This window comes from Micromys minutus (assembly GCF_963924665.1).
Source record: "Micromys minutus genome assembly, chromosome: 3".
In the NCBI taxonomy this organism is placed as follows: Eukaryota; Metazoa; Chordata; class Mammalia; order Rodentia; family Muridae; genus Micromys; species Micromys minutus.
Window position 1 is genome coordinate 49,000,072 of NC_137972.1, and position 16,223 is coordinate 49,016,294.

At 38.9% G+C, this 16,223-nt stretch overlaps 1 protein-coding gene across 1 annotated transcript in view; it reads right to left on the reverse strand.

The window, feature by feature from the left end:
- TAFA1 (TAFA chemokine like family member 1) overlaps positions 1–16,223 on the reverse strand; it is a gene marked incomplete at both ends in the record, with an annotated part of 484,019 nt that overhangs the window by 94,014 nt on the left and 373,782 nt on the right. The window contains one exon of the mRNA XM_080914779.1: positions 14,959–15,099. Coding sequence (XP_080770905.1) covers positions 14,959–15,099 — 141 coding nt within the window. The remainder of the gene's footprint in view (positions 1–14,958; positions 15,100–16,223) is intronic.

The window sequence follows — 16,223 nt, forward strand, 5'->3', positions numbered from 1 at the left end:
GAGAGACAAGTTACAAAGAGATATGGAGAAGGGGAGAGAGGAAGAGAGAGGGATAAAGGGGGCAGGAAGGGAGGGAGGAAGAGACAGAGAGACAGAGACAGAGAGACACAGAGAGAAAGAGAATATGACTATACTATCAGTCTTCTCCAGGAACAAGCTCCAAATACTAAGTGGTCAGTCTCAAATACATATACACAGGAATAACACCAAATAGACTCAACAGATTTTATTTATATATCTATGTGTAAGTATAATACAAAAATAATAATTTAAGAAAAATGTAGAAAGCAGAAGGGGGTTTCAGAAGTAAAGAAATGGGGATAATGGGAGGGGAAGGAGGATACAATAAAGGATTGACAACAACTAAAGAATATTATATATGTATAAAATGTCAAAATGAAACCCATTGGTTTGTACAATTAATAAATGGCAATGAAAAGCAAACAAGCACACAACAACAACAAAAGAAATGTACTAATTAGGGAAATATATTAGTTATGGAAACAAGAAATGGGAAGATGAAGTGACACGGTTCTGGAGTTTGTTGCCATGTTGGATGGCTCCTTGTGCTGATACCTGTCTTTGAAAAGAACCTTCTTGCTAGTTAAAATATTACCTAAAATAGAAAGGTGGACTTAAAAAGGCAGAGACTAGAAATTCCATCCAAATGTTTGTGTTCTGTTTGATCTGGGAGTGGCTCTGAGGGTTATTTGTGTCAGGGTGAGAGGTAAGAAGTGAAGAGCACTGAGACAAGCAGGCAGGAGCAGTCACAGAGACAATGGCATGTGCCAAAGTTACTAATGTCAAAAAAAGGTGATATGTGCTCTGCGTTGGCATGGCATGAAACAATATTGCTGAACTTGTGAAGTCCATTGTCAAACATGGCGTAGGAGTTTCTGTTTCCGTAAAGAATCTTTTATGCTGTCTCCCTAATCACACAAACTCCTAGTAGGTTTACTATCCAATTTCTCTCTGCAGATTTCTCCTTTGTTGTGTCTTGATTAACACATCTCTGATTTAAGAATCATATCAGGAAGTGTGATGCCCAGCTTCATTTTGTCACCCTATAAAGTGTGGCCCCATCTGTCTTTCCACCTGCTCTTGCATACAATCTCACAGATGATTGGCTTTTAGCCATATAGCTTTCTCTCAAGGTTTTGATCAAAACCAATGAATTTTGCCCATGCTGTGTTCTCTGTCTGCAATGCTCACCATGCACCCTATTTGTATGCTATGCCTCAGAACCCTTACCACAGAAGTCTCCCAGCTTACAGTCTCCCTAGTTTCCCCACCACCCACCTTTCTTTAGACCCACTGCTTTTTTTTCCGCGGAATGTATAATTGCTATCTATTAACTTCAACACATGTGGGTTGATGCCTGTTTTTCCTCTTAGATTATGTGCTACATAGAAACACGGAATTCTTCTTTAATCTCTGTGTGTCAAGAATTTGGAAAAAATTCCTAGCACACAGTCAATTCTCTTTAATAATTATTAGATGGATGGATGAATGGATGGATGAATGGATGGATGGATGGATGGATGGATGGATGGATGGATGGATGGATAGATAAATCTCTAGTAAAGAGGCTCGCTAGTAAAGCAAAGTGCAAGTCCCATATTAAGGTATGGGAATGTTGTAAATGTCTTCCTAGGGAATACTTCTGTAGTTGGTGTAAGTAAGCTAGAAAGGACAAATCAGACAGGAGGAAGAAGCAGTTACCAAAGATACACATTACATGGTGGGATTAATTAAAGTCAAGGTAAGTGTTCTGTGAAGTTTCCAAATTAAGACTTGGAGAAAAATTAATGAATTTGAAAACTGGAAAGTGAAAAACAATGTATGTGTGTTGGGAAAAGACTTAAAAATGATCTGGGTATGATTGAACAGTGTTCTCCTAGAAGCTAAACATAAGTTGTGGGCAGGCACTCTTTAACATTCTTGATAGTAGTGTATATGATACACTTCCTGAGTGGTGTTTCAGCATCTCTCCATGAGGGTCCCACGTGTATCTCTACCATGTCCTGGAAGAACCTATCAGGCTCCTCTTCCATCAACAGTGCTTACCATTCATACAGCTTTGAGAGAACTATGGGAAATAGTACATACAAAACACGGGGTCTGGCACAAAGTGAGGACTCAGTACTGTGAGCTGACAGTTCAATGGAATTTCAGACAACATGATAAGAAAAATACAAAAAAAAAGGAAAGAAAGAAAGAAAGAAAGAAAGAAAAGAAAAGAAAATCCCCAACCCAAAAGAGAAGTTCTCTTTTGAGTTGTTTGTTAGCATTGTCCAAGAGACTCCCAAAACATTATAGGCCCTTGCTGGTCCCCAGACATGTATTGTAAGTCCTTATTACTGACTATATCATGCAGACCAGACACAGACCTCAGAGGGTCTGATCTGAAAGCAACACCCTGATGACTCACCTTCATTGTATCAGTCGGTGCTATTCAACTTTCAAGGGAGGGAAACAACCAAGATTCTTTTCCATCATGATTCCTAGGAATCATAGAGCCCATCATCGGATGATATTTCTAAGGGTATAATAGTGCCATGCATGTCTTGATGGTAATCAACAGCTCTCTCACTGAACTTAAGACCCACTCAATACACAAAATTATGCCTAATATAATAACTGGAAGCCTTGCCAACTACCCATGTCTAATGAAGTCATATATCTTAGAGGAGAACCTGTGACTACCATTTTACTAAACCAGCACAATCCTTAACTGTATTGTAAACATTTATTCTTATACTCACTGATAAAGGCAGTTCTTTTCCCTTATCGAGGAAACTTATCTTTGTTACAGAGACCATCACATGAAACAATGTCCTAATTAAAGTGCAGAGTTGTGGTGTCAACTAACATATCTGCAACACAACTCTGGCATCTAAGGTTTGAGGATCATTTCAGAATGGGGGGGCCCCAAAGATTGTAAGAGCCATAGAAACAGTAAGCTTGTGGAGCAATTGTGTCTTTTAGGAATATCAGAAGCTATATCAATGACAATGAAGTCTCACCAACATGGTTGCCTAAAGCACAGAACAGAAACAGTCTTCCCCAGGGGAAAGCAATTGTCTATCCAACATCATATGTTCAGCTCTGAAGATAGATACATACAAGTACCATTATATAGATTGAAAAGTTTTTTATTTATATATTTAGGAATATCCATATATACACAACAATAAAAATGAAAAAAAATCATGGATTTCAAAGAAAAAAGGGTAGGACATGTAGACGCGTTTAGAGGGAGGGAAGGGAAGGGTGAACTGATGCAATTATATTAAAATCTCAAAAAATAAAAAAAATTAAGTAATGTAATGATCTTATTTTGGCTCACAGTTTTAAGAGGGGAAGTCATAGCAGGAGGAGTTTGAGGGAGCTGGGCACATGAGTGACTTGCTCACAGTCAAGAAGGAACCAATAATGAAAACAAATACCTGAGTTCAACCCTTTTTCTTTCCTAAACAGTCCAGGATCCCAGTCTAGAGAATGACACCATCCACAGTGGGCAGGTCTTCTCCTGTCAGTTAACCTAGTCATGATCATCTGCCACAAGTATGTCCAAAGGTCCATCACGTAGGTAATTCAGAACTCATCAAGTTGACAATTGAGATTAATCATCACTCTCTCTGACAAGTGAAACAGGGCGCATGAGGGGTAATGAGAGTATTCTACCCATGGTTTTTGCTTTATTTTCGTTCTTGGATGTGCGTGTGTGTGTTTTGTTGTTTGTTTGTTTTTTCTTTTCTGGGTATTTTTTTTTTTTTTTTTTTTTTTTGGTAGAAGGAGACCTCAAACCTATCTAGAGGGTCATGAGAAGGTGCTGCATTGAGATTTCCTTTTTGAATCCTTTGTACGGGTTGGATCCCAGGTCTCTCATCTCATTTTCTAAAGATAATCTATGTGGGATAGAAAAGGCTAGGAGGCTTTGAGGTGCTGGTGGTTAAGGCTTCAACTGGAAAAGTCATGTGCGACATGCTATCTGCTGGTGATAAGTGGTCCTCAATCAAAGGCAAGGGTGAGGGCACAGAGAGTGGACCAAATAAATATGAGTTCTAGTGGCAGAGGTTTACAGAGCTGGTCCTTTAGGTAAAGATGGTTAATCTGCATTGCAGTAAGGTAGCTAGGGGCTCCAGAGGACCACATTCCCACCAGTGGGGCTATCTTGCCTATCGGGCTCAGCTCAGAGAAGCCTGAAAGCACTGGCAGGTAGACAATGAAACCTTCATTTTGCAATTTTATATCTAAATAGGTTTTGAACATAGGTATTTCTGCCTCTGCTCTCTGGCTAGCAGGTATTGCAACTCCTTGTTACTACCACAAAGGAATCTTACAAGAAGCACTTAAGGTCACAGCTGTACTTAAGTTCAGGGGTTTGTGGCCCATGGTGTTAGGGAAGTCTAGGGGGCAGGAAAGTGAGGTAACCTTCCATCTGTGGTTCAGCAGCAGCCAGCAATGGATGCTGGTTTGCCTTCTTTTTATGTGGTCTTGGATTTTAGCCTGTGTATCAGCATCACCAGTACTGAAGGTGGTTTTTTCTATATTCATTAGCCTAAGCTAGAAACTCCCTCTCAGAGGTAAGAGGTAACCTCTTAGAGGCTTGTCTCTTTGATGTCAAATTGGAAATCATCATTAAGTGTCACAGAAGGCAATTCATGCCCTGTTTGGGTTATGGGTAAGCTTTCCAGAGATTTAAGACACCTTAGAAGATGAAGGAAAGTATTAATTTTTAAAAGTAGTATTCATCTGTGTGAATTTATATGTGGGTGTCAGGAGGGGCCAGCTGGACTCTTGTGTCCTTAGCTGACATTATCAGAAGGTATCACATAGAAATATATTACTGTCCCCAGCAGTGCCCAGCAGTGATGCAGAGCACAGGAGCATAGATTTTCCCAGAAGTGACATAATTTGTAAGGCTTGATTGTTATTCATATGGAGAACATTAATAACACAAGACCCTGAAGCCCTGCCTTCTCAAGGCCAGAGCCCAGCTACAGAAATGAGGAGGTGGCCCCATAGTTTGAGGGAAGCATCCCCTCCCTCTCTTTTGGAAAGGAAAAGAATTAATTAAAAATCAACTCGTATCTAAGAACAACAGGTCTATGAAAACACCTGGGCTCTTTACAGATAAATGATAACCAATGACTTGGAGGCTGCTCTAGGGAAAAATACCTTCATTTATAAAAATAAAACTGTGTGTCACCAAACTTATAGCAGGTAGGCGACTGACAGGGGTTGGGGATATCATATATCATGATCTCTATCTCTCTCACATACACACGCACACATATATAGGCATGCATCCTGCACATGCAAACATGCATATACACAAATACATACATGCACATCTTATACTTCATGACACTGCTTTGTGACTGCTAATGGTTGAATCTATGTGTATGCACCAAATGTCATTCTATACAGAGCTTTCCCAACGAAATGACATCAAGTTCTCTGTTTTTTTGGCTACTGTCTATATCCATGGGTCCAACATGTATGAAAATCAAGGATTTAAATGCCCAAGAACTGTTGCTCAGAAAAAGTAAGCACAACAGCTCTAAGACATTCAATTTCTATGATGTTCTCCAAACATCCAGCCTCATTACAAATTTTTCTATTTATCATCCTCCCTTTCGGGGAGCCACACAGAGAAGAGTGGCTAACTAATTGAGTTTGTAAGCCGTTTGTCATTGAGTATGATTTAAATGTAATTTTTCTCCTCCCTCCTTAAGACTGGATATTACCAAACTTTTCATCCCTGCCTACTTGATGGATGACACTGTATCTCAGTGTTTAATTCACATTTCTCCAAATGAGTAATGTCCAGTAATTTTTTTATGCTTGGCAGTCATTTCTATTTCTCTGTCAGTGACTTATTTGAGGTATAGCCCTCTGCTATGCTATAACACTATAGGCGTGGATCATCATCCTATCCGATAACATTTGATTTATAAAGTTTTGCATATGTGCATCATAAGCCTGTGTGTGCCTAATTACTTTCTGTAAAGATGTACAGTAACATAACAATGGTTACTTCTGGCAGCTGCATTGTAACAGGGAATAGGGAGAAAGAGAAATACTTTTGTCTTTACTCTTCCTCTGCTGCACCTATATATGTAAGTTTCTTTTTAATAGTTCTCACTGGCAAATAATTACATATTATATGGGGTACAGTGTGAGGTTTTGGTGTACGTTTGTTCTATAGCATCTGCATATACATATTTATGTATGTATTGTGTTGACTATTACTTTACATTAAAAAGTAAAGTATAAAATTTGCTTATTAGCAGGGGAGTAATAGAAAAGTGACTATGTGAGTCACGAGCCGCTCACTGTGGAGTCTTTATGGCATTAGTCATGTCTGTGTGCCAGAGACTGTGTGCCTCTAAGTAAGAATGGAGACTGAGAGAAGATGGGGTGTTCCATCCAATTACAATTCCAAACTTATGGGGCTTTGCTGGCCTAGGGACTGGTGTGTGGATGTTACTGTTGTACAGTGACTGCTTGTACAAACTAGGAGAGGAAAACAGGAAGAGCACAGAGTAGAACAGTGACATCTGCTCTGAGAGCCCAGAGGACTACTGCCAAACAGCTTCCTGCCCTTCCTACTATGAAAAGAAGCAGATTCCGAGACTGGCCTCTAATTGAGAGATGCAAAAAAACTCCTCCAGGCTTGTGATTATCCCACTTCTTTTATGGATGCTGCTCTCTAGCAGTTTTTCTTCTGAAGTTGGGGAGACAATGCTGTTTTAAAGAGAACTTGTATATGATTTAGAAGCCACATCTGCAAGTATCCCTTTTTACTCATGACACCACCCAAGACTCTGTATAATGGAGCACTGGGGTCTCCTTTCAAAAACAACCACTCTCCTTACTGAAAAAGTCATCTGAACTTTGTGGTTATGCCTACTAAACAAGCTAGAGTTGCCCTTCTAAAAGCAAGACAGTCGTCAGAAAGAGATGGTGGAGAAAGACATCTCTAAGCCATTACATCAGCTCCCTCACATGATGCTTCATTGAGTGGATGCCAAGCAACAGAAAAGAATCCCAAATGTCATTTTTTCATCACTGAAATATTTAATGTTGTAAATAAAAGCAAGCTATTTTCTTATGTTATCTTTTGAAAGGTCTCTAGATGATTTGCAAACTGCACCCGAGCCTGACATGTGAGTAAGATATTGGAAATATCAGCACTGGGATCATATATGTGCTCCTTGGTTAGCTGGTTCAAGGAAGAACTCTTAGCCACAGGCACAGGGAAACAAACACCAAACTATAGCATCTGGAAAATCATGGCCTCATGTCTATGTGATAGAGCACATGAGTCTATGTGAGTGCTTATGTCAGAACAAAAGTTTATCCTATAAATTATTTAACACATAACAAGCTACTTGCCTACAGAACTTTTAATACAATATCATGGTTTGACAGGCTACAGGCTACCATGGGACTATTTAATGTCAAATTGTGTGTGTGTGTGTGTGTGTGTGTGTGTGTGTGTGTGTGTGTGTGAAATACTTTTTTAAATTTAAATTTTATCTCTATTCTCAGACTTTTTCCCTACCACACTGTGTTTTGGAATTGAGATGATATATGTCAAGTGTGTCGAGAAAATTCTACCATATCTTTCACTCAGAATCAACTTCTATAAAACATTTGTAAGAGTTCTGGTTCTGAATACCATATAGTACAAACTGTATGGGACTGTACATGTACAAATTTAAATCTGTCAAGTAAAATAGTTTCAGACAGGAATTTAATATGCAGCCCAGGTCAAACTCAAAATTTTGATCCTCTTATCTCAGCCTCCTGAGTGTTACGATTATGAACATATATTATCATTCCCATTAAACTTTCCTTTAATTGTTATGAACTGTTTTTTTATTCCCACAGTCAGTGTAGGTATACTGTTTTATCTTTACAACAGACAAGGGATCACCATAAAAAAATACAACTAGCCAAAATACAGAGTTCTGGAGCTCAGTCTTAATGGATACATCTATAAAAGACTCCCTCATATAAGGCTAAAGAAACATTCAGGAGGAAAGGGCAGAAAGATTGTAAGGGCCAGAGGACCAGAGAGCTGGCCCTGACATTGTGGTTCCTAGTAAAATCAAATGTTGTGCTGGTTTAAATCCCACCAACATGACTGTCTAAACTTGAGATAAAAAGGATGCCAACAATAGCATGGCAAAGTGGGCAGAGAAAAGCCCATAGGGTCTCAATCATATACAAGGAACTATGAGCAGCTAAGGAAATCTAGGAGAGAAAGGGGTGCCAGGGAAGAACACACCAAATATTTACCCACTACAAAATGGTCATCTTTGAAAGCACACATACAAGAAACATTATATAAACTAAACAGTTTATATTTAGGGAGATATGTGTAGAGACATACGTGTATACAATAACAATGACTGGGGGAAAAAGAGGCCATAAATTTGAAAGAGGAGGAGTATAGGGGAAGGTTTGGAGGGAAAGTCAAAGTACAAATATCCTATTTATATTACAATCTCAAAAATAAAATCAACCCCTCCCAAAGAAAAACACCAAACAACAATAATAAGACTGCAAAATACCAGTTCTTCAAGAAAATGGATGAGACTGTTGTGTGGATAAATCTTCCTAGGTTTTCTGTATAGAGTCTGTGGAACACCCTAAGGAACTCACAACCTTTTCATTCCTTCCTATGCCCTCTTCTTGTGTGGCCTTTCTCTTCCTGCCTACCCATCTGCTAACGTGTGAGAATCTTTTTGTCCGTTGCCCTCTTCCTGTCTACTTGGTTTTGTCTTATAGGTTTATGGTAATTCAGTAGCAAGTTGTAGTGACATATAATGACTTCTTTATGTTCAAAATAAGAAGGAATGTATTGGCTGTTTCACTGTATTAACAAAGAGTTTTACAAGACCCTGGGATGCTCATTGGTGAAGGCTACAAAGGTCTCCAAACTAAAGCTTGTGTCTTTACTGCTCCCCATGCCTGGTGACAGAATATAAGGCCAGAGACCATAAGAGCCTCAAGTCAAAATCACCAGGAATAGATGTCCCTGAGTCATCCTCTTCTCTGGATGAGAAGAACAGTGTACAGAGTTACAAAGTCAAATCAAACTTTGACTACTTGGGATTGAGGCTCATGTCTACAGTCTACACTGCATTAAAAACTTCAAACTAACCAGTAGTAAATCTTTCCTCCATATATTTACTCAAAGTAAATATGAACTGCTTGGAAAGCTCTAAAGTGAGAGACTTGTATAAACATTTAAGTATAAAACAGATGCTTTGGCCATTCCTCAAACACGCACCTGCACACACACACACACGCACACACACACACACACACACACACACACACACACACACACACACACACACTGCAGTGATGCCTTGCACAGTGTATCCTTAATCATTATTCAGAACTAACTGCATTGTTTACCAAAGCACTTCTTCCTACTCTAATGCAATGACCTCAGATGGTACAATCTCTATCATATATAAGGGAAGAAGCAGGCACTGCCCTAAGTATATAATACTTTTGTAACATTTAACTGTAATGCCTTTTTCTGTTCATCTAGATAGTCTGCATCTTACTAGAAAGTCTTCTATACTAATGCTGATGCTGATTTGATGCTTGGAGCCTTCCGGAACTCTGCAGCTCAGGATGCCTTAGTCAGCGTGTTTATTGATGCACAAATGTCATGACCAAGAAGCTAGTTGGGGAGGAAAGGGTTTATTCAGCTTACATGCTGTTTATTACCAAAGGAAGTCAGGACTGGAACTCAAGCAGGTCAAGAAGCAGGAGCTGATGCAGAGGCCATGGAGGGATGACACTTGCTGGCTTGCTTCCCCTGGCTTGCTCAGCCTGCTTTCTTATAGAACCCAGGTCTACCAGCCAGTACACAGGATGACCTTCCATCTCTGCCTCTACTAGTTGTACGGTACTGAACCAGTCTTCAAAGTTATATGCCTCTTTTACCTTATGAGAAAATCAAAAGAATAGGTATACCTTAAAGGGCTGGTCTTAAAATTATGTAAGGACACTGACTGATCGTACATGGAAGAGGTACATATGTTAAAGCTTAAAAATGAATCAGTATTTTTGTTGTTATTATTACCATATTGCATTGTTTTAAAAAATCAAACTGATGCTATTTTACACCATGGTAGAACACTAAAATTGTACACTTTGGAAGCCCCCTACACAGTCAGTTTTCAGTGTTCTATAACTCTTGCTTGAACAAATTCTTCCTTTAAATGGATATGTTTACTATATGCTTATCATCTTCATATTTATGGATATGTACTCGATTTATTTTAGGCTCTGAAAAGCAATTAGAAGTACCTAAAAACAAAAGTTACAGTTTTCATTTGTTCTGACTCAAATCCTAAGATTTCAAACTTACTTGAATTATAGAATTAAATGTTAGATAATAAGTAACAATGCATTCCTTCATAGAATTCTGTCATACATGTTGTAACATCCTAAGCAGAGGGAACAGGAGATGATGAGTTTATACATATTTATGGAGATCTGTGCCATAGTTTGATGAATGTGTATTTTGGAGGTTTCAGTTATTTGGTCATCAGATATCATTTGAAAACTAAAGTCATCCCTTGGAAATTTCCTTTGAATACAGAATAGGCTTTGAATACATTGCTAAAATTTTACTTTCAATTTTTTTATTTCAAATAATCTGATCTTATATTTTGAATCTAAACTAATAAACCACATACATCATTTCAAGTCATAGCTTCTCTGCTTTTGACAAGACAGGTGATAGCTGACCTTAACTTCAGAGGAGAGAAAATAATAGCATTCAGATATTTTCCGTGGAAAATATACGTTAAGACTGTGTACATTAAGAACAAATGTGGAGCATACATGCATGCATTTGCAACTACTGCCCTGGAGGGATGCTCATGTCTGATTACTCTTAGGAAAGTGAGTCAGGAGAATGCAAAAAAAAAAAAAGATGTCAAAGCAAAGGGCAGTCAAATAAATGATGGTATATTTACCATTGAGAAACTTATTTAGTGATTAAAATTATGTTCAGAAGAGTATGTCCAAGTGTGGGAAATATGTATCACATATTAAATGAATCAATATCATAGCATTTAAATCTAGTGAATATCTCCTTTGTGCTTTGACTCTTTTGAGCTGGCATAAGACTATGAGGCAATCACACAAAGTATCACCATCTCTGGGAAATGACATCATCAGTGTTTTTAATGTCTGGATATGACATGTCTATGGCCTAAAAAGTCCTTACAATGAGTTTGAACTCCCAAGGAAAACTTGGCGATTGGAGGAGACTGGAAGAGATTTTCAGAACACACAGGGGCCAAGATGCCATCATGGTACATTAACAGGAAAAACAGTTACGAGTTTTAGAAAATTTTACAACTTGGTACAATTATCCACATCTATAAGATAAGAAATAGAAACTGTAATTTAGAGAGCATTCGACAAAAGTCAATGTGGAAATCACCTTACAGAGTTTTATTATTTTTCACTTCACCATTGGGAAGCAGAAATCTTTCTCACCCTCACTTTGGAGGAGACAACACCCTATGGTAAGACTCACTTTGTCAATGCTCATTCTGTTGGTATCAAGTACAGCAGAGGTTCTGCCCAGGAGTAGTATCTTACCGCAATATTCTAGTCACTAGATCAAAATGATTGCTTCATACTTATTTTTCATATAAGGTGTTAGATCCTCCAAACAAATTTAATGATAGCAGCACATAGATTTGTCCATGAAAGCCCACAGATTTGCGAAGGGAGTGTTATTTATATGTGTGTATTTATCATCTGACTACAGAACTTTTGCATTGGTTTCTGCTTCGAAGATAGAGGTGGTTATCCTTTTGTTTGGAACCACACTGATGGTAAATAAACTTGTCCAAAGACTGAAATACGGCTGTCATATGGTTTTTCATCTAACACAAAGAAGGAGCCAAATGTTGTTTGTGCTTCTGTCAGCACAAACAATACACTGTACGTTGTGTTTTTCATCCAAATTCTGAAGGCAATTCCATCCTAGGTCATCAGTGACAAAAATTAACTAGAATTGGGATGGGGATTTATAGTTAACAACCACAATGGTTTTATATTTTGTTTTGTTTTGGCTAAAAGCTTATGAGATTATGATAGCTTTATGCTGTAGAATGCCTCCCACCTTCTTGGATCATGAGCTTCCTCCTAGAAAAGGCCAAAATGGCTTTAGTAGTCTAGCTTCCTGTCTTTTCTTCATTATCTGTGCTTCATGGTACTCACTGTGAGTTGCAATCCAATTGAGTAGACCTCAGTACTGCTGATACTACTGCTCTATATGTACTGGGGGGATGGCGGAGTATAGTGTACAACAGATGCTAAGTAGTATTCTTTGGTCTCTAGCCACTAGAAACAAATAGCAATAATGTACCCCCAACTTTGACAAGTTACTGGAATAAAAGTTTCTCCAGATTTTACCAGATGAGTCCTGGAAGAAACTGTTTCTGTGCAGAACTCATTGCGCTGTATTCTCCAACTTGACTTAATCTCAGAATTTGAGACAAACTTGACTTTCTTGGGATTGGAAGGACAGCTGTGCTGGTCATGAAAGCTCATCCCTATTGCTGTAGTTGACCAGGCAATAGTTGACTTCTTGTTCAAAGCTGGATTGATATATTCTGTTGTCTCAAAAATCGTATCTACAGAATATTTGTTAAACATTCTTTCTTGAAGCTTTCTTTATTCTCATGTTAGTGAGATCAGAATGATGCTTTTCCCCACTTTTCATTCATATGAGAGTGTACATGTAAATGCTTTACCAGGGAATCAGCTTCTACAAAAGACACGAAGCAAGCAAAGATAAGAAATCAAAGACAGACGATGGGCAGCAGCTGCCTAAAAAATTCCATGTGGCTGGTTAATGCAGAATTTCATCACTTCCTAAAATATCTTACATTTTCTTTACCATAGCTTTTATCTTTAATAACCTACTGATCCATAAAGAAAAACACAAAACACACTCATATTTAGAAAGTGTTCTTACCCTGCATTTCTATAGAAAGAAGAGTGGACCTAAGGTCAAGAGATAGGAATTGCAGCCCTGCTCTATGACCTTGTACAAATGGGCCAGTTCCCGAGTCCTGGACCTTTTGGTGAAAAATTAGTAAATCAAATTACACCTACACCTTTAAATTATAGTAAATGCACAGAACTACTGGTCCAATATGTGGCCATAGTATATAAGATTATCTTAGAGGTAGCATCAAGATTTAGGCTTAAAGTTTGTTAGACTGGCCTTAAAAGTCAGACAAGAAGTAATTTTCAAAGCATGTATCAAGCAGATTATCCTACTGTTCTTAATGTTTCTTTATGTTTGCATTGGGAAGAAAACAGGCCCTCCTCTGGTATACAGCCTCCAATGTGGCCTCTGATGGCATGTGCCTGTTTGTCTTCATGTTCTGGCAACTTACCTTTACATTGAAGAGGGTAGACTGGTGTAACTAATGGGATAGTATCAAAATAATGATGGGCAAGTTCTGAGTTTTAACATAAAGGGCATTGGAGCTTCTGTGCTTTTCTTACAGATAGATAGTCTTGGAAAACCTAATATCATGTTATAAAGATACCAAGATTACAGTGGAAAGGTCCACATGGTAGAGAGCAAAAGCATTTGCTAACAGCAATGCAGACCCACCCTCAGTCAACATTTTAGGTCTCAGTCACAGCTACACGAGAGCTTTGGAGACAATCTCCCGGAGAAGGTTAATTCTTGTTCTGCCAGCATGGTAGGTTAATATTTAGAATTTAATTCAATCTATTTACTTGAAACAAGGTTTTGTTTAGCCCATGTTGGTCTTGAACTTCCTATGTAGCCAAGAATGACTTTGATCCTCTGTCTTTACCTCTTAAGCATTGGATTACCAACATTCACATTCATGCCAGGTTTATGCCATTCTTGGGACTGACCCAAGGCTTTGCAAATGGTAGGTAAGTGTTCTACCCACTGGAGCACAATTCTCAGCCAGTGTTGGGTATTTTCAGCTATTTGGGTGCCACTTATAACAGAGAAATAGACAACTCATATTACACTAGTGGGATTTTTTGGTAGCATTGGATAAAATCATATGAGCAATATATACCAGATTTTGGCACATAGGAGCACTCAAAGCAATGGTGATCATTCACACATATATCCATAGCAACTAGTAGTGCTCACTAAATATTTAAAAATAAATATTAAGTACTGTCAAATTCTGTATCACTAAGAGTGTCACCATCCTCTATAGGCTCAAGCAAAATCACTTTCCAAATAAGTTGAAACCATACATTTCTTGTTCTAAAGTTCTTTCCCTTTAATTTTCTTTTAAAATTTCAAAATAATGCTATCTGACCCTTACCTCCCTCTAAGCCAGGTGTGTGTGTGTGTGTGTGTGTGTGTGTGTGTGTGTGTGTGTGTGTGTGTGTGTGTGTGTGTGTGTGTGTGTCTGTGGGTGTTTGCTGCTATAACAACACTAGTGACTAAATAATTTACAAACATAATTCCAATAGCTTGGATATACAAGATCAATTCATGAATATTTTATGGAGGCCTTTGAGATACATCCCCATACAGTGAGAATCTGAAAAAGAAGGGCACAAGAGGAGGCTGAATTCTCCTGTTTAAATGGCATTAACCTCATGTATACTGGTGCAGCCCTCATGGTTCAGGCACCTCCCTGGTGCCTTACCTTCCTGCACCAGCAATAATGGCAGTCTACTTTCAACATAGGCTCAAACCCAACACCAGAGGAACCAAAGTTCATGTCTGTGCCGAGTACTGCTGTTTGACTGCACAGAACTTTAGATATGCCTCAGGCATGATCCAGAACCACAGTTAGTTTACATAAGAAAACACACTGTACACAGTGACCTCATGAAGGAACACCCATTTGAGAGTACTGAAAATCTATTTCTCACCATCCACACAGGAAGGTCGGTTTCTTGTTGTCCCAGCCACTTTCCCAGGTAGACAGGAACACTTCACAGTTTGTGACCGCTCCTCAATGCGGTTCTTGTTACAACACCTGTGGGCTGCGATCACTTCACAGGTCCCTCCTTCTGGGAAGAAAATAAAAAAGAGGGCCACCTATTAGACCTAACCCAAGGATTACTTAGACATATAAGAATACACAGAAAGGTTTGGAGAAAAGGATGGAATTATAGAGGTATTCTGTAACATACAATTGCTAAAGAGCTCTCTTTCATGATCTATATAGCCTCAGAGAACACATGCATTTCACAGCATTACTGAAAACAGGGAAGAACACCAGCAAATTAATGGTCATCTCAAAGACATGGCTATTCTGGGCTGGATGTAATAGGAATCAGTGGAGCAGCAAATGCCTGCAGCTAAAATGCCAAGCAAAGAGACCACCTGATTGAGATGCACTGTGCTGAGCACTCTTACCTGTCCTGTGAGCATTTATGATTCTCTGAACACCCAGTACTGATGAGCAGAAGAACAGTGATGATGCAGAGCCCCACAGTGTTAGGAAAGTGGCCAAGATTCTGTTCTCCTTCCAATTGCCTGTCCATGTCAAGGGGGCCGAGCTGAATAAAAACCTAGTCTGGAATCCATACCAAACCCAGGCATCATGCACAAATGAAAGGAGAATTTCTGGAGGAAATGGTATGTGATTTCCATGGCATGGCTAGACACAGGACTTCATTTAAATTGTTAGGGCTCAGCTAGGCAAGTGTCCATGTATATGGGCATCCTGATGAATTCCACCCTGTAGAACACCTGCATAGGTGAGCAGCTGGCTCTGTAAAGGTTGGTGAATATCAAGTTGCTCCTTCTGCTTTGGGTGTTTTGTTGTTATTAACTTGCTCCTAAACTAGTCATCCTTTCCATCAGCTTCCCAAATTGCAGCTCTCATTGCAAGGCTAGCTTGGGTCAGTTCCCCTACCCTCGAAGCAATGAGCGTTTCCACGTTATGAAATAGTTCAGGAATTAACTTTCCCACCTTTAACTTTTTAAGTCAGAGACCATGGGTTTTTCATTTTAGCAAAATGGGCTCCTGGCCTTTAGAGTTCTTGACTTTTGGCATTCAGTCAGCAGAGATGACAAGAACCTGTTGAACAAGTGGTCAATATGTTGCTGTGTAATAAAGTCTCAGGGGAGCGCATATTATCTATCTAAATATATAGAAGACATGTAAGGGCACATAGAGAAGTGCAAA